A 22570-nucleotide genomic window follows, 5' to 3' on the forward strand; every position below is an offset into this window, starting at 1 on the left:
GCTTCTTTTGTCAATTTTATTCTTTTTTTTTATACACAAAACATGGTCTTTCTTCTGTTCATGTGAAAACCTGCAAGAGAAAAAAAAGAAAAGGCGGTTTGTTAGTTGCTACATATAAAAACAAAACGTTCCATCTGTTTCAAAGCATTCAAATGTCATGAGACTCGACCAAAAACCTCCACCATGTTTTTTTTTGGAGAAGAAAAATTTATTTTAAGGGATGCAACTACGCCTGTCACGATAAACCTCCCCCGACGCTACCACGACCAACAACAGTATTTATTATCTCGTGATGAGGGTCGCGAATACCCTTTAAATCAAGGTCATCTTTGTCAAATATGCTTACGTATGACATGCAGCATCGATGAAATTTCTTCCTCTCAATCCTCAGTGCAAATATGCATGCAAACACGCTGTGCATTAAACACACACAGCTACACTGTATAAAAAGACATATGTCATCTGAACAGTATAAACAAATGCGATTATCTTTCAGTTCTCTAGGACACAAAAGAGCTGCATTGAAATTTACAAATATCAAATATGTTGGAATTCAACCAAGACGACTTGGGCTCTTAAAATCCCCCCTCAGCCCCAAAAAGTCTCAAATTAAAAATGACATTGTATATCAAATGAAATCTTTAGTATACATGCAAGACATTGTAAAACTAAATATGTAGATTCAATTAAGAATAAGATATTTTCTGAAAGTTTTTCAGAGACAATCGAAATTATTTGATTTCAAAATGAAGGACCTAATCAAAGATGAGTGGGAATAGGACCCCCCCAGCCCCAGTTGACATCCTCATCTTTGAGAGTTTTCGTTTCTATTCAATCAATTCGACGGAAACAAATTCAAAGTAAAATGTGACTAAGATGGTGTTATTTTAAAAAGATTCAACGTGAGCAATCCCCCAGGCCAATTTTCTCTATTTTTCACCCATATGAATATTTGGACGCGCCGCGCCGCCCACCTCGCGGGCCCCTTAGGCGGTGGGCACGGGGGCGCCCGCCTGGGGCATGACGGGCACGTCGGGCTTGGCGCCCTTCTGCTCCGAGATGGGCGTGGTGGGCAGCGGCTCGTCTTTGGGCTCCACGATGCTGACGTGGTCGGGGAGGGGCTTCTTGGGGCCGATCTTGCCGCTGGGGTCCCACGGCAGCATGATCTTCACTTTGATGCCCAGCACGCCTGCGTGAGCACAAACGTCACGCTTTGCAAAGTCGCCGGCCCGCGGGCAAACCGCGCCTCCGTCCGTCTACTGACCCTGCCTGAGCAGAACGTGGCGGACGGCCGTGTCCACGTAGTAGTTGACGGGGTCTCCGCTGTGGATCATGAGTCCGTCCACAAACTTCATGGACTTTGCTCGCTGTCCCCTCAGCTTGCCCGAGACCACCACCTCGCAGCCCTTGGCGCCGCTCTCCATGATGAACCTCAGCACGCCGTAACAGGCCCTGCAACGCCAATCACCGGACTTTCATTGCGCGCTCGATAACATGCACTCGCGAAGCAGTTTTTGTCACGCTTTCTCCTCCAATTGTGGGGAGCGCCCTTGCCCATCTGGGGAAGACCGACGGGCGGACATAGCGCTCATCCAGTCATCAACTCCTCTCATCGGTACGGCACCAATAAATGACTCATTCTTCGCAGATCTCCATGTGTTCTAGCAACATTTGTCTGCTGGTACGCATAGCTTAGAGATAACCACCACCAAGATGTGGATTGTTAGCCCGTGTGCGTATGGAGTTTGTCGTCGTGTGCTAGCAGAGGCAATGTGGCTGCTTTGAATGCATTTCTTCCTTTTGTTTGGAAGTTAATGTCAGCTGAGAGAGAATCGAGTTGAAGCACACACCACCATACTGGACTCGTATCTCAAGTTTAAGCTCGAAGGTCAAAGCAAGGGGGGGGGGGGGGGGGGATAAATGGGCCACTCTTATCTCAAAAAACAAATTGCGTCACTTGCAATAATAGATCACGGCAGCAGCGGCGTGTTGCCGTTCTCCGTTGATGTCCCTCTCAGACAAATGCCTCAGTGTCTTCAGCAGGTCGAAAACTTTGTCAGGCCGCAGGAAGTCGAAGCAGAATCGCAGGACGCGATCTGAAGCGGCCGCCTGGCGACTAACAAAGTTCGCATCCGACTCGTCATCGTATCTTCACAGAGGGACAAACCTTCCAAAACGGCGCAACGGTCTGCATTTCTTACAGAGAAATGACGAGCGCTGACATTCTAGTCGTCGCTTTGCTAAATAGCAAAGCAACAACTGTAAATTAATCAACGGCAACAGGGGAAACAATATTTTGCTTTTGTCACTTGGATGCAGCATAAATTTGGATGGGGTGTGATTCAACCCCGGTAAAACTGCTGTCTGGCCACAGGCCTAACGGGGCCACGTGCGACTGTCGGGACCGAGTAAGGCGGCTGATTATGTTGCGATGCGCGTCGGCTCACCTACGCACGGCCAAACCTCCCAGCAACTTGTAGCGCAGAGATTCAGCCTGAGCGATGGCGCACAGCCCGCGGGTGGCCACCTTCTCCGCATACAACTGCAAGACCAAACAAAATGAGCCCTCAATGGCGCGCGCGTGCGCACAGTATATTTTACATATACTTTCATTTTACACTGATTCTCTTTCCATATGTGTTGAGAAGTAATGCAATAAAAACACTGAATGCCCCCCTCCCGACATACTGAACAGTTGTGATGAGAATCTTTGTCAAAAATCAGTAACAGTCCTCATTTTGGCCATTGGGGTGCGCGGTGCTCCTGTCAAGTCCAACTGACCTCCACGCTGCCCTCGGGAAAGCCGAACCTTTTCTGCACCACGGCCGTCAACTCTCGGATGCGACGGCCTTTTTCTCCCAGGACATTCTGGGTCCTGGAGACAAAGAAAAGTGCAGCCGGTTGGTATATCTCAATCTATTTCACAGTGAAACGATTAATTCCGTTCGATTGGATGAATGTGCATCTTTCAAACCAAAAAATGATTTTCGGTCAGTTTTTTTCTTTTTTACTTGGCAGAAAATCCGTTTTCATGCCGCAGTTTTGTCCCTCTCAGACAAATGCCTCAGCGTCTTCAGCAGGAAAACGACTTTGTATTGCAGGCGGGAGCCGAAGCAGGAACGCAAAACGCGAGCTGAAGCGGCCACCCCGCAGCAAACAAAATCCCGATCCGACTCGTCATCGTATCTTCACTGAGGGTCAAATCTGCATTTGACTTTGGACTTCCCTTTTACTGCTTTGGCCAAAGCACCGAATAGGCAAACACTTTAATGTCATCTTCAAATCATGTGACCGGAAGATGGGTTTTAATTGGCCGCCTGAATTTTGGCCTCGGCACATCACAAATGTGGCGGACCGGCGGAGAGCTTTTCACTTGGCAGTGCCAAAACCATCCAACGAGTTCCTCCAGTCCCAAATGAAGGGCACAAGATGAGCTTCGGTTTCTGTCTCCGGCGCACCAATTACGTTTGTACCGGTGCCACCCGACGCCAACAAAGACATTTCAGGTTCCATTTGCTTTGAGACGCATCTCTCGGAGTGCACCGACCTGGTGGCAAGGATGATGATCTCGGTCCTGGTCGGGGTGACGCGCACCTCCACCCCCGAGTAGCCGTCCTCGGCCAGCTCCCGAGTCAGAAACTCATTCAGCTCAGCCTTGAAGATCCCGTCCGAGACGAACTGCAACCAACAAATGCAAGGGGGAGCCGCCGTAAGTGGAACAGTCTACATGACCATTACCCTTCTTCATGCCTCATCTCCATATTCCTTTTTCAGGGCGCCCCCAATTGTTAGGCAGAGATATCACATTCAGACTTTGTAAAACAAGACAATTTTGTGTATCTAAATGTATACGAAAGCATATTCACAACTCCATGACAACCAAATATTAACTTTTCACTGCCGTTAAAAACCAAACAAAAAACCCCCACCATGAAGTACCGTCCAGTGAAACCTCACATACTCGTGCTTCGGTAACTGTGAATTTACTTATGCACGGGGCCCCCTTCCACAGCCCATGTTTTTGGGAGCCTACCACTACTTTTCATGTTAAATGGTTGTTGGTCATTTATCCTGGATTGTTCCAAGAACGGGGGGGGGGGGGGGGGGGGGTTAAAAAAAATGTTTAAATTCCATATGCATTTCAATTGGCAGCAAGCACATTTGAGATTATGTTGTATTCAATTCACACCGATTTTCGGCCCCTATGCTCCACTATTCCTTCAACAGTCGAACGCATATTTGCATGCAGATTTTCATACCTATTTGGTATTTATCACTGAAAGGAAATGATGTCTTACTGAAAGGCGCCTTGAATGATCCGTCCGCTAAAGCTGGTCTCGTGTAAATGAATTCATCCCCGACAGTGACGAGTGGCGCCTTTGGGGGACCGAAGCGCGGGTCACTTTTACACCAGCGTTGAAAAAGTTTTGAGCCATTAAGGCGAGACCAAGAAAGGCGCCTTCGCTGGAACTTTGAGCGATTTCCCGTTTGGTTGAACTTGAGGCTGGAGTTGCCAACGACAATTAGCTTGAACGGAAGCGAATGCCAACCAAGTCAACGACTCGAGTGTCCCCGAGTCAGGAGGCGTTTGAGCCCCGCTGTCTGATTGTGAGCCAAAGAGGCCAACTCGAACTTGGACAAGAAACGGTAAGAAAAAGCCAACGAAATATAAAGTGCCCTTCTGGTCTCCTTTCTTGTTTGGTTTAGTTGCCCGGCACATCATGTCAACACCACGACGCCGCCATGTTCGCTAGCCGCTAGAAAGTAGCGGCATCGACGGCTCCATCTCGAGCAATCCTCGCCGAGTGGACGCCGGTTGCGACTTGACTTGTGACTGCGGGCACAAACGCGGCCGATGCCATCTGCTCGCGCGGCCATTTGTGTACAAAAAAACCCTCCGGGTGAAAAAGAAAGCAACATCTACCTTCCTCTTCTTCGAGATCTGCACCGCCATCTTCTCAAAGGCCGTAGACAGGAAAGGACGGCCGCGCGATGCGGAAATGAATTTATACAACATACGACCACTTTATATGACGTCACACAAATGAGAATCACGGGATTTGAAGTATTTCATGCGCGCGCCGTTCGTCCATACTTGTAAGAAAGACGAAAACGCAGCAACATGGACATATTAAACAACTGATTTATTTAAGGTTAATAACCATAATCGCTTTATCACAATCGAGTCATTTCAAACTTGTAGCCAATAAAATCACATTAAAAATAAAAAATAACGAACCGGTGGTGTGGGTGACACAGGATAAACGGATTACAAAATGGATGGATAACCTGTGGCGAATACTTTAAACTACAACCCATTGCAGTGATGAAGCCTCACGAAAATCCTAAGTATTGGCGAGTGTGAATTTTAAATCCACTGATAGGTGAATGAATGTTTTGGGCCCTTCCAAATGGCTTTTCACTGGCGGTCCATACAAATACAGTACAGGTATGACATTATGACTGCCAACGGCAGTTTTCAGGAGTTCAACAGGCGAGGGCGCTATACGTTCGTGTTGTGGAGAGAATTAAAGGATGGACGTTACATGATAAACGGGAGTGGGGTCAGTTATTACATGTGGGTCAAAATCCAACAGATATGCAGCGCATGCTCATCGTGAAGTGACTTGACTTCACTGGCAGCCCACAGCTCGCCAGCTCAAGTTTGCGCTCGCACACTAAAGCGCGAAAACTTGCACGCAGCGTCACAAATCTGTCTTTTTTTACACCAACCTCGAAGTTGGAAACCACTTCCTACTTGTACAATTGTAAGATTCCCCCACCCCCACCCCCCTCCTGCCAGAGGCTGCCTCCATTGAGGAGCATTAGCATACAGATGTTACCTTGAAAAGGGAAACACACCACAATGGGGGGTCGGGTGGGAGGTTGTTCCAGTGATGGCCCCTTGGCCTTTTTAGGGCCCTCTCCGCCCCACCACACACACACGCTGAATGGTAAGAAGCCACAGGGGTTGTGGGAGTGTGTCCTGCAAGGTTTTTGTCTTTTATTAACACACAGCCTCAGTAAAATGCCAGCACACATGCGCAGGCACACATGGTCACATTGAAAGACACTCATAGACGCACCGGGCCGCCCTTTGTCAGAGCATCTGTGACCCAAACATTCTTTTCAGTGTCACTCACCGCAAACAACCAAATGGCAACATAACATGTACTCACACACACACGCAGAGGCGGTGCCACGGAAGAGGAAGAGTTCATCTTTTGCACTTGGGCGCCATCACGCACGCACCTCGCAGACAAACAAAATGGAAGAGTTCTCATTTGACAAGCTGCATGTGCACAAAGTTGTCCCGTTGTCCACTTTTGGACTTTTATTTGAAAGTCGGGCATGTGAAGTCAAACTTGTGTGGTTTCAGTGGCTTTTAATCATGCTTTCAAAATGGAGACTCGATGCATTCCCGGCATCTTCCGAACAAAAGGGACTGAAGTGTTGTGGTTTTTCCCCTTCCTTTTTCTGAGGGGCTTTTATTTTGAAAGAAGCATCAACAACAATATATTAAGATAAAGCGCTCAAACGCACGCAATAACAACGACTCTTAAATTACGTGAGCGCCATCACCCTGCATTGAACCACACCATAATATCGGTTTTACTTTGGAGGAAACAAAAGAAATAAATAGGACTGGATTCAGGGGGAAAGGACGAGATAACAGCAGCGCGCGGGTCGCGTCGCAAAGTGGCGAACAAAAAAGACAACAGCGGATGCCCGCAATTCACAAGGGGAGGGATCAGACAAGTCTGCAAATTGCGATCTTCCGAAGGTCACGAGAAGCGACGCCCACAAATCCGACAACCGTCTTATTCACACGTAAAGAGAAAAAAAAAAGAAGACATTTGAAGGATTATACACGGGTGCGCGCGCGACTTGATGGTCGATGAGCAATCGGCCGGTTGCCAGCTCAGCTGCGACCGACGGCATGCGATCCGCACAATGAGCTCAACGGCAACACAACTCTTTGGGGAGCACGTGAGCAGAAAGTCGCGGGCCGGTCTCGTCGGCGGCCACCGACAGGCGGCTGAAGATGGGCAGGCGGCGGACCTCCGCGCCCGGCGACTCGCCGCCGCCGGAAGCCGAGCCGAGGGAGCGGGACGAGGCGTAGCCCTCCTCGGAGAGCGAGTCGGCGGAGGAGCAGCGCCGGAGGCCGGGGGGCCCCGGGAGGGCGCGGCGTTCGGAAGCCAGATCGGGGCGCGGGGGTACCGGCGCCCGGGAAACAAACAGCCCAGGCGGCGGCGGACTCGCCGTCGTCGGTAGTGATGAAGCCAAGACCGGAGTCGGCGTCATCCGCGGCGATGGCGAAGAAACCGAGAGGGGAGTTGATGTTGTCGGCCGCGGCGGAAAAAACGAGCGCAGAGTCGGCGGCGTCGTCTTCTCCGGCCGGCTCGGCGGCAGCGCGGAGAGGGTAGGGGCGAGGACGGAGAAGCCCCGGCTCTGGGAAGAGAGGCGAGAGGAGCCGCGGGCTCCCCGAGGGCGACGCGGACCAGGGCCGGGCCGAGGGCGGCGACGAGGGCGGCTTTCCTCGGTGGGCGGCCGCGAACCCGGCGAAGCTGAGGCTGTGGCGCAGAGGGGGCGGCCGCGGCTCGCTCCGCGCCCGCAGGAGCTCCTCGGCGTTGTGGACGAAGTGGCAGCGGGCGCCGTACGGGCAGAAGCCCGCCGCGTGGAAGGTGCGGCACGGCTCCGTCTTGTACTTGGGGTGGCGGCTCAGCCCTCGCAGCTCCTCCGGCCCGTGCGCAAACTGGCACTTGGCGCCGTACTTGCACAGGCCGCTCTCCTCGAAGGTGCGGCACAGTTCCGTCTTGTAGCGCGTGGAGAGGCGGGGCGAGCTCGGGGGCGGGCCGCGGCTCCGGTTGCCCACGCGGAGCCCCGGCGGAAGCCGGGCGGGCGGAGGCGGCGCCTCCCCCTCGCCCGCGCCGACCCCGCCCTCGATCACGCTGACCGAGCGGTCGGTCCCGAAGGGAATGCGGCCGAGTAGCGAGCGAGGAAGCCGGCTTTCCCGCTTCCGCTCCGAGGACTCGGCCTCGCCGTCGCCGAACTCGGAGTGGAGGAGCGCGACGGGGCAGAGGGAACGGCGGCGCCGGAAGCCGCCGTCTCCGAGCGCGGGTCGCAGGCTCGCCGCCGCCGTCGCCTCCGGGCCTGCAAAGGTCTGAAGGCGAAGCGAGAACAAGATGGCGTCAGGCCTTTCGGAGACGCATGAAGTGCTCGCGACTTTTTTTCAACCGACTCGTCCGTCATCAAATCGATCGGCGGCTATTTGGATCATCTTTCACGCGATTCGTTTTGTTTCAACTCAAAACTCATTCACCGCCGTGCCCCGCGACCGACCGGCGACCGGTTCGGGGTGTAGTCGGCCTTCCGCCCGAGGTCAACTCCTCGCGACCCTCGTCGGGAGAAGCGGATTTAAAAAACGGACGGATGGATGGAAGGAGAAACGGGTGCAACTCATTCGCCGCCATTGACGGCTCTGGACGTCAAAGATGGGCAGCCAGTGAATGGAATTGCAGCCTCTCAAACAATAACTCTTGTCTTTGTGTTTCATCGAAACAAAAAAGACATTTACAGATAGCACGTCGGAAAACAACGACTGACGTTTGTACATATTTTCTGACGGATGTTACGAAGCACACGGAAAACGTCTCAGAAGAATTGACACGCATTATGAAATTCAGCAATAATGTAAAAAAAAAATCATCAAAGAATGTAAAATTCCTGACCACAAATTAGCCAGGGATGGGGTCAAAAAATGCAACGGAGCGAGGATTTTGGCCCATAGCAGGGGACGGGACAGGCTCCCTCCAAAATTCAAGGTTTTGGAGTTCCGAGCGCTTCCTTCTCAGCGTTTGTGCTTTTTGTTGCCAGCCCAGAAGAAAAAGGCTGTCGTCCTCACCTTGCAGAACTCCCGGTCCACTTCCAGGAAGGGCGTAAGGAAGTCAGACGGCATGCTTGCGAAGACGCCGGGAGGTCCAGAAGGTTTCCCTTGCGACTTCTCTTCTGGGAGGCTGGAGCGGTGCCGGGATACCGCCAGGCGGAGGCTCCTGGTCTCCTGGTCCGGGGCGCGGGGGGCGGCTGGCGGCAGGACCCGCTACGCATTTGACGATGGGACCCGGGTTCTTCCACCATCTGCTGGAATCTGTTTAAATAGCTGGGGTGGGGTGGGGGGGGGCGCCACCCCCCGCCCACCCATCCACAGCCACCCCCACCCGCTGGGCTCGAAGCAGCCAATTGTCTCCAACTCGCATGCTTTTTTTTTTGTCTCCATCAAATTTAAATTGCCACGGTGAAGAGGGTGGCGAGCGCGCCAGCATTCTTTGGAGCAAAAGGCCTTTGAGCGGCTTCTTCGCACGTATTCAAGAGCCGCTTGACATACGAGTGGGCAAGACCGGATCAGCTTTTCATCTTATTTAGTTTCGATGCGTGCCAGCGTGGCCGTCCGTCCCTTTCGGCGCGTCTTCGCTGCTGCATCGTGTGTTTTGTGAGCGTCTATTTTTGTCTGCGTGAGAAGGGGGGGGGGGTGGCGGCCTCAACTTGTTTCTGTTGGCCAGTTGGATTTGAAACCACAAAACACAACCGACATCCGTTATCAGTCATACACAGTGTGTATGTCTGCGTGCGTGCGTGTGTGAGTTTGTGGGCGCGCCGATGAGTAAGTGACACATCAGAGATGCGGGTGCAGGTGGGGGTCACGTGAAGGAGCCCCGAGAGTGGATGTCAACTATCTTCATGACATTTTGATGGGGTGATAAGCTGGCATTGCACTTTGTTGTTCTGGTGCGGCAGCAATATAAGAGAAGATATCCTTTCATGTGCGTCCGTCGTTCCCTTAGGGCAGGGGTGGGCAAACTACGGCCCGCGGGCCAAACCCGGCCCGTCGGTCTTTTTAATCCGGCCCGCCGAAGGTTGGTACGCAATTAAGGTTCGATGTCAACGACTGCATTCGTTTCATTTGGACTTGTAATGACAGGCATTTCAACGCCAGGTGGCGCAGTTACTTGAAGTTGCAGAGCATAGGGAGGAAGGGGGAGACCATACGGAAGCCCGCAGTAGCGCCAAGTCAAGCAAATCCCGTTCGATACGACGGAATAATGTACTCTTAAAAGTCTGAAAAACGTGCCAAAAAATGCAAAATACTGCAAAGCAAAGCTACCCCAACAGAGAGCGGTTGGCCATCCATGACGTCAGCATCATCGTTGTGCGGGGGGCACTTGCCCTCGGCCCCTCTTTGGTGTTGGGGTCCGCGGAGGACAAGGGCTCCGTTGTCCTCACCGGCCCATATGTTGAAGTTGCAACGCAGTTGGAACCAACGATCCGACCAGATTTTCTCGCTGGCGACAACGCGGCGTTGCGCGGCTTGACCTCGGATGACATCCCGCGGCCCAGCGGCAGGCATCTCCGGCAGTGCGTGCGCGGGCGAGTAGCCGGGGGCTTCACGCAACCGCACTTCACTTGTGTCACGTTGCGAGGTGGCGGTGGACCCCGAAAAGCAGGCAGGAGGGAGGAGCGGGGTAAACTTGCCGAATTGTATTTCATAAAACACAGAGAAAACTGAATCCAAAACAAACAAAGTGCTAACAACCAAAACGAATCCAAAGTAGCAAAACAAAACCATGACTGTGGCAAAAAAAAACAACGAACAGGAACAGAACCATGACAGAAACAAACATGACGGTAGCCAAGAGCAAACAACGATCCGACACCGAGTGTTCGGGCGGGAGTCCTTTTATACAACTAATAATTAGCTAACGGCCAACAGGTGTGCGGCTGCGGGGGGGGGGGGGGCCCTACAGTGCCACCTGTTGGTCACAAACCAAATCATGACAACTTGTCCCTTGGAGGAGAAAGCCAACAACAGGCAGGCCGACTTCCTGCAGAACGCGGCTTTTGTCCAGGGGGTGGCCGAAAGACGGGACACCCTCTAATGTCATTTTGCCGCCAAACTGCCGCTTCCACACGCACACACACACTGTGCATTTGCGTGTCTGCGTCCGATGCCGGAGCGAGACCGAACACGAATCGAGCGTTTCTGACTGCGGGCTTCCAGATGAAGTCCGTGTCTGGTGAGTGTCGCGCGGTCGCGCATTGCACGTCACCAACGGAGCAATCTTGGAAGAAATACGCGACGTTGGCTTCACGTTCGCCCCAAATACGACACGCCATCTCTGCTGGCGAGGAGCGCGCGTGTGCGTGCATCGGCGCGACTACGTTGATAAGTGAGTGGCTTTAACGACATTCATGTCCTCACATTGATCATGTCAGCAGTTAACGATTTATAACTGCTGACTTTGTGCGCGCGTGTGCACGTTCGCGCGCGCGAGTGCGCAATGCGGTTAGTGTGTGGCAATGTGTGAGCGCCGACGGCTTAACGAACACAGCTGCCATCAGTTAGGGCGAGCAGAGTACAACAGTAGTGGTGGATGTGGTTTACTGTACTGTGTGCGTGTGCGTGTGCGTGTGTGTGGTGAGGTGAGGTCCTCCTAGAAAGAAACCGACGCCGCCGTTCTCTTCTTGCGAACCGGACCCCACATGGGTCGTCGCCGCCGCCATCGTCACACACACAGAATGCGCATCAAGCCCCGGTGAGTCGAGGGCTTTATTGAGCACTTTTGGGGAAGGACAGCATTCCGGGATCGCAACAAAGCATCTTCTATCTTTTCATGAGGTTGTTGGCTTTCTGGTTGGCGGTGTCGATGCGCGTCACGTTCAGGATGGCCTGCACAAACAAACAAACAAATATCATATTGAGCCACTTTCGGGACAACCGTGAGTGTCGACGACGTGCACTCATGAAATGGAATTCAAAAGAACCAAAGAGTTCTTGGCCACCTCTCTCGGGATCTCCATCACGTTGTTCTTCACAGAGGATAAAGAATATGTGCCCGCGGGTGATGTTCAACGGGGTGACTCGGAGCGAAGCGGCACCCATCGAGGGAACCTCCGACGTGAACGTCGAAGCCAACTTTGCAAGCCAACGCTGGAGCTAATGTCGGGAAGCTCGCATTCGGTCGGGGTAAGGTTGAAACCTCGCTTCGCGACGCCATAGGTAACGCGCAAAGCTACGCTGAGAACTTCACGATGAAGGCACACTGTCCCGGCGGGCCACCGCAAGCTAACGATGGCACCGAGCCCGGTCTTGCTTCGCGCCGAGAGCGTCCAAAGTCACATCGGGAGCAAACTTACTGTAAGAAGCCAATCAAGGGACAAGCGATCGAAATCATCCACAACAGTTTTGACGAACAACTAGGTGTTCCGACGGAGAAGATTGTCCGAGCCCTTGGACCGTTACAGCCCCTCGGCCGTCGGCGTTCTCCAATTTCCGCGGTCCTCCGTTCCGGCAGCCTGATCGGGTGTCGCCTCGAGTCAAACGAGGACATTCGCAAACGCCGAGCGACGTCTTCTGACTCGTGGTACACCGAAGCGGTCAGAAAGAGAATCGTGGCGGCTTTATGAGCGGGCCCAAGTCTGAAAAGAGGTCGGCGTTGTCGGTAGCGGCGCGCCGGCGCTCACCTTGCCCCGAACGCGTTCCATCTGGACGTTCTGCGAGTCGATCTCGTTGCCCATGTCCAGCGCCATGCACCTCAGGTTGCCCACGATGCTGCCCACGTGCGCCAGGTTGTCGTTCATCTCGTCCTCGCGGGCGTCCTGCGTCACCCTGTCGCAAAGACGACGGCGACGGGGGGGGGGGGGGTGGGGTGAGCCCCGACGCTTTCGAAAAGCGCCTTTGCGCCTCTACCTTCGAATGTATCCTCCGCTCATGATCATCTGCTCGCGCTCGTCCACCACCCGAGACGACGGCGGCTGATTGGACACCACTCCGTCCCCGCCCGAGCCGCCGCCCCAAACCGCCTTGTAGGCGCCGCTTTCTTCGAAGGCCTTCAGTCTGACGTACGCAGAGAGCGGCGGCGCCTCATTAGCGAGAAAATCTCTTTGAAAAACCAGAACGAGCTTGAACGGTTGAAGAGCATTCTCTCCCCGACTGCTTTGGAAACTCATCTTTACACATCACCTTGGAGAACAAACGCAAAATGAGTCAAATGAAACCTTATTCGAAGGAAAACGGAATAGCTGTTGTTGCAGGCAGAGGAAGACATTAGCGTTTGAATTTTGTTCACAGATGAGGAGGAGTACAAACGTATGCCTGTGAGGACTGTTCGCGGTCTACATGTTTTGCTGCAGCTCGTGTGTGAATCTGTGATCTTTGAGGCCTAATGCTCATTCCGGCCAGCCCGTCGAGGGGATTTTCCATTGAAAGCTAGCGATAAGCCGACGCCGTTTCGTGACGCTCCACCAAGCCCGGCGGGTATTTCAAGATGCGATGCGGCGCTTGTTTTGGTCACGTCTTTGGTTTGGCCGTCTTCAAGCGCATTCGGGGAGGCCGGAAGGACGCGGAGTTGTGTCACCCGTGCAAATCGCCAGTCCGTTTCTGACAAGACACGAGCGACCGCAGCATTTGTGGCCCCCGGGGGAACGGCCTTCGCCTTCGTTTTAAGGCCGAAAGATGATTTGAGCTCTTCTCTCAAGGCACCGCGCCGGGCCGTCGATTAGCGGAAGATCGACGGCTCACCGCAACTCCACTTTTCTGCTCAACCGACAAATGCAGCGCCTCCGATTGCGGTTGAGCGCCGCGCCGCAGCGGCGGCTCGTTGCGGGTCCACCGCGGTCCCAACGGAAAGCACGCCGCGCGCTCGCGCGCCCACCTACTTGTCGCAAGCGCAGAGGCCGCAGCATTTTCCCAAGTCGGTCAGGTTTTTCTCGGCTTCCTTCATGTCCGAGTTGATTTGATCCAAACCTTCTTCGATGCGCTCCAACTGCTCTGACGGGAGAGGGAAAAAAAACACTCACAAGCAGCTTTATTGTGCTTTTGGATTCCTTATGATACTCTTCCTTTAGTTTGATCACTTTTAGAATTAAAAACAAAACAAAAAAAAAAACGAACCAAGCACATTTCTGTTGTCATGAGTATTGTCAGTTTTTCCAAATCTCATCCCGTGAACTAATCGCTCACTTGGGTTGAGTTGTGGAGTTCATTTTGGCTGCCTAAAAAACACCTTGGCTGGAACCTGAAGCCAAATGAGGTCCGGCTCAAGTGGGACACGGAAGCGACCTCGGCGCGTCCGTCCCCGTCGGTTGCCGCGGCCGTCGCGGTTGTTGCAAAACACGGCTCGGCCACGCTACAACGTACGCGCGTGCCGGCGCTTTTACCTCCTTGTTCATCCAACATGACCAAAGCTCGGATGCCGGCGTCTTTGCTCTGGTAACACACGCGCACACGCACGCGCACGCGCACGCACACACACACACACACACACGCACACGCGCACGGTGTTGACACGTTTGGCTCAAATGGTTAAAGTGAGCCGGGCGTCCGCGTGTGCACGTACCTCCTCCACGAGCTGCGTCATCCTGCGCGTGCTCTCCAGTGACTGCGATGCACGCGCACGCGCGGCACACGGTGAGCATTTTCATCACATAATTCAATAGAAGAAAGAAAGAAAGAGGTGAGGACACGTGAAGACAACATACTGAAGGAGGGAAGGACAAAAGGAAGTATGCTGACGTTTGCGCTCATCCAAACACCGCGCGCGTGTACCTGCGGCGTCACCGTGGCAACCAGGTGAGCCAGGTGTTTGTTGTTCCAGAGAAGCCGCCGAGTGCTTTGGGAGCGGGTGCGCATGATTGTGTACATCTCAACATACGACGGCTCCCTTTGACGCACGCACGCACACACACGCACAAGGCACCGCGGTAGAGGTTGCGAAGCCTCACAGTGGATCGGATGGCTGACCCTCACCTCATCTGTCAGCCGATCGGCCCTCCTTTGCAGCTCCTCGTGCTCACCGAGGGCGGATGGCGCGTACGCCATGCTGCGGGCGCGCGCGTGTGTTTGTCCAGCGGCAGGTGCCGAGTTGAGCACAAAGCATCGGGCGCTTTGGTCACCTGCGGAGCACGACGCCAGCTGATCTTCATCCGGAATCACGCGGATTCGCTCGTGATGCCGGGCCAAGGCGACGCGTACTTTTGCTCCCCAACATTTCAATTGCCATCCCGACAAATAAGTGTGGACAGAGACCCTTCACGTGCCGGTCGACCCGTTTGTCACACTTCTGCAGCGGAGGACTCACTCCTTGTCCACCCCCCCCCCCCCGCCCCCCGACCCCCTTAAGTATCAGTGGACATTCTCGGCAGCCTTCACAAGTATCCGATACTTGGATTAAGACCGATGCGGGCCCCGTTACCGCAACTCGCTCGATAACGCCCACGACTTCCTGTTGACGTACGCGTGCGAGATCAAGCGTGTTGCCATCACGACATCTTAGCTTCCCAATGGCGATTTTGTCAACACGCGCGCACCAGAGGCGAGCGCGGGCGTGCGTCTTACCTGTCATGAGTCCATCCTGAAGATGGAGCGCCAAAGCTCTTTGTCAAGCTCTCCCTTCCTCCCTCGGGACCCGCCCGTGCGCTTCCCGCCGACCCCGCCTCCACTCTCTCCGCCGGCTCCGACGACAACAACAACCTCAGGCGGGGGTGGGCGATTCCGGTCCCGCGCGTCTGCCGCGGCGACGCACCCGATTCAAATGAACGGGTTCGATATCGGGCGTCCGCAGAGCTCGCCGATGATCTCCGAGGCTGGGATTGAAATTCGGTCATGAGTCGGCGTGCGCGGGTAACCACTGTGGCAAGTAACTAGTACCGCCGGAGTGGAAAAAGTCAGTAACGAGTCGCTACTCTGCAAAAGTAACAAGTTTGGAAAGTACAGCGAGCGTCAAGTCAAAAGGATGACCAAGAAAAACCTCCTCTGTGAAATAGCTTTTGGGTGAAAAATAACGCCGGAAAGAAAGTCACTTGTCTTGAAATATTTGGGCTCAAAAGTGTCACGATTGGGTTTGTGACCAACAGGTGGCACCGTAGGGCTCCTCCTGCAGCTGCACACCCGTTGGTCATGAGGTAATTATTCGTGCTTTAAAAGGACTCCCGGCCCGAGCGCTCGGTGTCGGGTCATTGTTTGCTCTTTGCTACTTTCATGTTTGTTTGTCATGTTTCTGTTATTGATCGTTTTGAGCTTCAGTCCTGGTTTTTGTTTGCTACTTTGGACTGTGTTTGTTTAGGATTTAGTTTTCTGCGTTTTCTCAATCCACTTCTTCAAATACACCCCGCTCCTCCCTCCTGCCTGCTTTTTGGGCTCCGCCACCACCACGCAACGTGACAGGCAGTCATCCCAAAGAGAGGGAGCGGCAAGTGGGAAGAGCACTGAAAGAAACGCTTGGAAAAAAGTCACCGCTGGGCGGTGAACAGAACACGTATGTTTGCAATGTCACCGCGGGAAAAACCAAGGACTGCGCAAGTCGCTCTTTCCAAAGTGACAACCGCGAAGAGTAGCGTTGCTCAAACGGGGAGACGCAAACGGCTCCTTTGTGGGACAAAGCGCAATTTAACAATGCTATCAAGTAACTACTGCGGAACGTAACGATCTAAAAAAAAAAAAAAAAGCAATCTTGCAGGTCCAATTCACACGGTGGAAAAGGAACTCCTGTCAAAAGTAACTGTCCTTTGTCACTACGCCCTTGGTGGTCTGTTGACTGCCATTTCTTGTTTTCAATTTTTTGTTTTTACACAGTGCAGTTTCGCTTCCTTTATTTTTACCTGTGTGTGGTTCTAATGCGCTGCATGTTTGCACTGCAATTGCGAGGAAAGAAATGTCATCTGTGCGCTATGTTGTTACATCCGGCATATTTGACGACAAAGCTGACTTTGATGACAAACGTAGTGGGGGGGGGGGGGGCAAGAAAAGTGGATGTGGTGTGAAGGCTGAGAAAAAAAAAAAAGTCCAAGATGACTCTGCTTGATCGGGACGCACAAAACACATTTCATGGTCAGGAGGTTTTTCTTTTTTTTTTTTTTTTTAATTTTTCAACGTTGTTGTTGTGGCGCCACCTGCCGGCAGCAGCGGGAGGTTCACATGGCGGCTCAGCCTTTTCCGCCGACGTCCTTTTGGGGAGCTTCGGTCCCGCCGGCGCGACGACAACGCCCGAGCTTTACGAGTACATGGTCAGCTGAAGCCACTGCGCACCCAAAAGCGTTCAAAGACGTCAGACGCGGACGCGCGCGGGAGGGCGCCGGCGCGCGCGCTGAGGTTTTACCTCTTTGACGTCCAGGTTAATGGAACCACTGTTTCCTTTGTCCAGAGTCTTGAAGGCTCCTGAGTGCGCAACAGAGTGAGTGAGTGAGTGCGTGCGTGAGAAAGAGTCTGCGTGCAGGCGCGCGTGCGCAAAAACTCACTGCACATGGCGTCCAGTCGCACCAGGCAGCCGACAAAGTTGTCAAAGTCCATGTCGCCGTGCTCGTCGCTGTAGCGCCGGATGATCATCTTGTACAGCTGGTCGTTCAGAGGGAAGCCTGCGCGGGCACACGGCGTCAGCGGACGGCGTCGGCGTCGGCGGACGGCGCCGCTCGTACGCACCTGCCGCCTTGAAGGCCTGCGACAGCTCTTTGCTGCAGATGACTCCCGATTTGTCCTTGTCGTGAGACACGTAGATGCCCTGGCGAAACCCAAAGCGCACTTCAAAAAGTGGCACGCGGGCTAGCGATGCTCATTTCCTTCGCCCATCCGTGGCGTTTGCTATTATAGCCGACGTTAGCGTAAAGCTAGCGGCCGGACCCTTTCCTCCATTTTGCGGCGTTTCCGAGTACAAAGTGCAACCGTCGTATGTTATTGTCAACTTGAAGCGGGAGTGACGACGCGCCGTTCACTCAAGCGGCGCGCGGCCAAGGTCACGACCTTTCCGATCAACTCACCTGCCATTTCTTGACGTTGTTCCACATATATTTGAACTCGTGGAAGCCCAGCTTGCCCGTGCTGTCGCTCTGCAAGCGCCGACGTCAAGGGCAAAGGCCACGCTGGCAACTTTGTCGACGATTCCTCCTCCCACCCTCACCAAGCGCGAGTCTCACGCGCGCACACAAAAGGATACGTCCATGACCGCCACCATGCTTCTGCACGACTCGATGCTGAAACCGTCCGTCTTCAAGTTGCCGTCTGACACAAAACATTAGCATAGCGTGAAGTCGCTATCAACAATTAGCGTGCGCTCAATAGCTACTTCAACACAGCCACTTACCTTGTACGCATTAGCTTAGCATACACGTGCGTGTGCCTGCGTGTGTGTGTGTGTGCGCGTGCGTGAGACTCACGCTTGGTGAGAACTTGGTTGAGGATGTGCATCAATTCTTTGGGGTTCACTTCCATGTCCTGAATGTGAACAGAGACACACACGTGATTTCCAAGATTTTTTAGCTTCACACATATACCAAAACACTACCTGACTTAGAGTAACACAGTACAGACACAAATGCATCAAGTCAAGTGATTGAACACACACACACACGCAAAACCACATGTGGATAAACACACACCCACACGTGCACACACACACACAGTTACTCTTAAAGTACAAAAGCATGTGCCAGACATGCGCACACACACACGTGCATAATAACTAAAGTACACTCACACACACACACACTATTACAAACTGCCACACAACATGCCATGCACACAGAGACACAAACTACCACATTCACACACACAAAGAAAACCCACACGCTCAACATTCCAAGTAAAGACACAAAAGACACACTAGCGCAAAGTCACACACACCAAACATGCACAGGAAGGAACAAACAGACGCACACAGTCTTGCAGATTGCCACATTGAACCACAAAGACATACACACAGAAAAACGCACTCCTTCACATAAGAGATGCACACACACACACGCCCACGTTTGCGTGTTTTCACAAGGGCGATCCTCATATGGACGGACACCCGCGCACGCGTCTGACACATGCCGCACGCCCCTTGTGACACACCCTGCGTCTTTGGCGTTCCAACGTCCACACCCAGTCAAGGCCAAAACAAGCACAGCGGCGCTTCCCGAGGCGCGCCGCTGCGTTGGCGCAAGTGTTGGCGCAGGGACGCGTTCGGGGGGGGGGCGGGAAGAACCGTATGGAGCGTCGCACCAGCTTTGTGGGCGGCGCGACCCGAGTTCCTAAATTCAGGACGCACAAATCCACCCTGGCTTGCCTTTTGCTGCGTTTCTGATCAAGTTTGGCAGGAGGGTTTTCTTCTTTTTTACATTTTTTTTTTCTTCACGCCCCCCCCTCCCGGCGGGCCGCACCGGCCTCAAACCCACCTCTTTGTGCGTGCGCGCGAGCGTGAGAAGCGGACGAACCGGCGGAACGTGACAGCGAGCGGGGCAGGGCGCAGTTCAGAATGACAGACGCACGCGTGACGGACAAGCAAGTGGCGACACGAAAGCGGCAACGTCATCATCATTCATCCGCAGTTTTTGGGTTTGTACTCTGTACCGGGGGTGGGGGGGGGGGGGTGCTCCAGTCAATCTGAGGTGTTCATTTAATGACTTGCTTGGCAAAATTTTATGAAGGACTTGACGAGTCCTTCCATTTCCATTCTTTTTTGGGAATAGCTAGCATGCTAGCAGGGTGGGCCGAATCCAGACACGGCGCGAGGCCGACCGGTCGGGAAACATTTGGATCGAAGGACGATCGTTTCGATGAAAGACGGCAGCGAGCGGCAAGCTTTGAACCTGGAAAATAGGACGGACGACATCTACGACGTCGATCCGTCGCGCGCCGCTGAGCTAACGGCTAGCTTAGCCGGAGCGTTTTGCTCACCGCCAGCCGGTCAAGTACTCGTGAAAGCGGATGGCGGTTAGGCACTCGACTGAGAAAACAAAGCCACACCTTTCGTCACCGTTACAAAAACAAACCCCGAAAAAAAGTTCTTTCAGCATCGACGTATGGACAAAGACTCCATTTTTTCGGTGAACTTTGAAAAAGTGTACGATGGCAAATGGGAACTTTCACAACATTTGCAAACGTCAAATGATTTCGAAGAAGAGTGAAGACGAGGAGTGCTTTTGTGCGTTTTCTTTCTCCTCCCCGAAGCCAACGGCCGGCAGCCGCGCGCTCGGCACCCGACGCGGGCGCGCTTTTGACAACGGGAAGTTGCGTCTGTAACTCACGTCTCCCGCCAACTTCTTGAAGGCTCGGCGAAACGCTTTCTCCTCATCGTTCTCGTGGGCCTCCTCGAACGCCAGAGGTCTGCGGGGCGGGGGCTGAAACGTGCGCGCCGCCACAAAAGAGTCAGTGTTAGCCCGTGCGCCCGCAACCTTCCCGGATGTCGCGAGCAGCTCGAGTTGTCGGCGAGGGTCCCGCGGAGCCTCGGCTACTGGCGAGACGCGGTCAAGCGCTGCTTTGAGATACGAGTTCCACGAGCACGCTCCTATCTCAAAACACGCCAACCATCTTTCCCTTCGGAAAACGACCCGCGCGCCTTTACGGCTCCCGAACGCGCACGTCTTTTGAGCGAGCGACAAACTAACGGTTTGTTTTCCTGCTACGAGCGCGCCGGGCATTTCACATCGGGGACCAAATGCGAAAAGAAATACTTTGCGGCCCGCGTTGCGCAGCCCCGAGGAGATGCGCGCACTTACCGGATCCGACGGGATGAAGATGGCCGGATCGATGTTGCTGCGGGAGCCGGGGGGAAGAGGGCGGCCGTTAGCGTCGCTCGGAGAACGACGGCGGCGAAGGAGGCGACCGAAACCGGTCCGACCGGATTCTCACCTGACCACATTCAGGATCCCGCCGATGAAGTGCTTCGTGAAGTTCATCATCTGAAAGACAGAAAAGCCAACAACGTCGACTCCGTGGGATGGAGGATTCGGCGACGACTCGATTCATCCGGACTCCCCGCGGCCTTTTGTTTGGTGCGCTCGCAAACGGGCTTCCTTCCCTCTCGACGCCGCGGCGATTCCGCCCCGTCAAAAGCGGACATGATTTCGAGTCGACAGTGCGAAAAACACACGAGCGCAAAAGCTATGAGGAGTCATTCGATTCGTCCGAAGTTGTTCATCTCGTACCGGCGGCCCGACATTCGCGACGCGAAGTCGTCTTATGACTTTCATCCGCGCGTCGTCCGTTTCAGCTTGGGAGGCTGAAATGAACATTTGGAGTTGCTCAAATAAATGTCTGACGTGCAGCCGGCGGTGTTCGCGATCCACATCGTTGTCGATTCGTTTGATGGATGCACGCATCTCTCATTTCGTTGCGCGCTTTTCTTTTGGGGCGAACGTTTGTTTGTTTACACTGTTCCTTGAAATTGTTGTAAATTTCCCCGGTGTGGGACAAATAAAGGATATCTTATCTTATCAGGAAATGAGCCTCACGCATCGTGAGCATTCACAAGCGCGGCGATGACTGGAGGAGCGCAATCGTTCATTGGCGATTCATCGGTCGGGAGGGTGGACGTGCCGACTGCGCTCGCGTCTTTCCCGAGCACGCAGATGAGCGAGCGCAAAGCAACAAGATTGGGAATCGTATGACGCGATGTTCCAGTCGGGAAGCGCCGCTACTTCCCCGATCAAAAATCGTTTCACAATGAACGTGTCCGCCCTCCACGCTCCCCCCGGAGAGTCCCCGCCCCAGATCGATGCCCCAGAGCACAGGTGTCAAAGTCAAGGCCCGCCGGCCAGATCTGGCCCGCCACACCATTTTATGTAAATCAGGCATGTCAAGTTCCACGGCCCTCGCCAAAGTCTGAACGCAAATTTCAAATTGTCATTTGTAATCCACAATAACATTATTCTTTCTTCCGATTTTAAAAGCGGTTATTCATCCATTTCCGCTCCAAAATGTGGAGCGGATCAAACATTTATACGCTTTCCCAAAATTCATACCGGCCCTCCAAGGGAAACCGGAACGACAATGTGGCCCGCGACAAAAAACGAGTTTGACACCCCCGCCCCGGAGCATAGCAGAGCATCTAGAATAATATCCCGAAGTCCACCGGAGAGCAGTGACAAAGATCAAGTCATTGGCGTCATCTGAGGTTTTGATTTGATCCGCCGCTTCCGTCTTCACTTGATGCTGACTGGAATTTTCCACAGGTGGAGACGGGAAGAAGACGACCGGCCACGGTGTCGAGTTCGAATAACGCGCACTTGAACCCGAACGCACACGCCTGAAGGGAAAACAAAGGTGGAAACGTTGGATGCGCCGCGCGTGTGTTTGTTGCTTACGGTGCCGAGCGGAGGAGAGCGGCAGCAGCGGGCACAAGGTCCAAAGTGTCTCGAAAACACCAAACCAGTTCTCGAGGAGCCACCCAAGTCGCTTTTCGGTGCATCGTCAACACGCCCAGAGGCGCGCGCACGAGACAAGGTGCGGCCCCCGCGTTCCCGGGTCCTAGCGCACGACGAACTTTTCTGACCGCGTCTTCACCGCGTGGCTGACCGGGCGGGAGACTGGCTCCCAAAGTCACCTGTGCGAATGAGGGTACAACCGGGGAAAAAAATACCGCAAAAACAAAAACAAAAAACACTCCTACTCTCGTCGTGTACGCGCACCGACCCGGGCGGATGGCGCGGCCTGTGTGTCAGCGCCCTCCGGTGGGCAAAATCCGCTCTTCAATCACTGCTACTCCTCGGGACAAGTGCGCCAGCATGATTTCAGTGTGACTGTTTTTGTGCTTTTTACTGT

At 53.7% G+C, this 22570-nt stretch overlaps 4 protein-coding genes and 2 non-coding genes across 7 annotated transcripts; all 6 read right to left on the reverse strand.

The window, feature by feature from the left end:
• Positions 1–2: 2 nt before the first annotated feature.
• Positions 3–5017, reverse strand: rps3 (ribosomal protein S3). Its single transcript, XM_086124848.1, has 7 exons — positions 4925–5017; positions 3548–3678; positions 2782–2875; positions 2448–2542; positions 1265–1452; positions 975–1189; positions 3–70 (listed from the first exon to the last, which is right to left on the reverse strand). The coding sequence occupies exons 1-6, from the start codon at positions 5015–5017 to the stop codon at positions 987–989; spliced, it is 804 nt and encodes a 267-aa protein (XP_085980974.1). The 3' UTR covers positions 3–70; positions 975–986.
• LOC147196830 (small nucleolar RNA SNORD15) lies at positions 2010–2160 on the reverse strand. Its single transcript, XR_015102585.1, has one exon. It is a non-coding gene; the product is annotated as a small nucleolar RNA SNORD15 (small nucleolar RNA).
• Positions 3047–3197, reverse strand: LOC147196831 (small nucleolar RNA SNORD15). The gene has a single exon (XR_015102584.1). It is a non-coding gene; the product is annotated as a small nucleolar RNA SNORD15 (small nucleolar RNA).
• A 1436-nt stretch (positions 5018–6453) lies between the features above and the next one.
• Positions 6454–9179, reverse strand: LOC147196832 (mRNA decay activator protein ZFP36). The gene is given in 3 exon segments (XM_086124625.1): positions 6454–7275; positions 7277–8164; positions 8906–9179. Coding segments are annotated over 3 exon segments (1257 nt in total). The 5' UTR covers positions 8960–9179; the 3' UTR covers positions 6454–6960.
• Positions 9180–11591: 2412 nt separating this feature from the next.
• Positions 11592–15515, reverse strand: LOC147196833 (synaptosomal-associated protein 25). Of its 2 annotated transcripts, XM_086126258.1 has the most exons (8): positions 15392–15515; positions 14804–14949; positions 14394–14435; positions 14215–14263; positions 13714–13825; positions 12746–12892; positions 12520–12664; positions 11592–11725 (listed from the first exon to the last, which is right to left on the reverse strand). In XM_086126258.1, exons 1-8 carry the CDS (start codon positions 15396–15398, stop codon positions 11660–11662), a joined length of 714 nt encoding a protein of 237 aa, XP_085982384.1. In that variant the 5' UTR covers positions 15399–15515; the 3' UTR covers positions 11592–11659. The 2 variants fall into 2 exon arrangements, with proteins under 2 accessions (XP_085982384.1, XP_085982385.1); XM_086126259.1 differs by lacking the exons at positions 14215–14263; positions 14394–14435 and having other exon boundaries at positions 13714–13820.
• A 1112-nt stretch (positions 15516–16627) lies between these two features.
• Positions 16628–22328, reverse strand: capns1b (calpain, small subunit 1 b). Its single transcript, XM_086124722.1, has 11 exons — positions 22114–22328; positions 20660–20709; positions 20527–20563; positions 20056–20148; positions 18202–18259; positions 17982–18046; positions 17806–17874; positions 17471–17549; positions 17290–17406; positions 17151–17209; positions 16628–17072 (listed from the first exon to the last, which is right to left on the reverse strand). The coding sequence occupies exons 2-11, from the start codon at positions 20707–20709 to the stop codon at positions 17046–17048; spliced, it is 654 nt and encodes a 217-aa protein (XP_085980848.1). The 5' UTR covers positions 22114–22328; the 3' UTR covers positions 16628–17045.
• Between the last annotated feature and the right edge of the window lie 242 nt (positions 22329–22570).

Source organism: Hippocampus guttulatus, chromosome 12 (genome assembly GCF_054856545.1).
Source record: "Hippocampus guttulatus isolate MCC_2025c chromosome 12, RoL_Hgut_1.0, whole genome shotgun sequence".
Taxonomy (NCBI): domain Eukaryota; kingdom Metazoa; phylum Chordata; class Actinopteri; order Syngnathiformes; family Syngnathidae; genus Hippocampus; species Hippocampus guttulatus.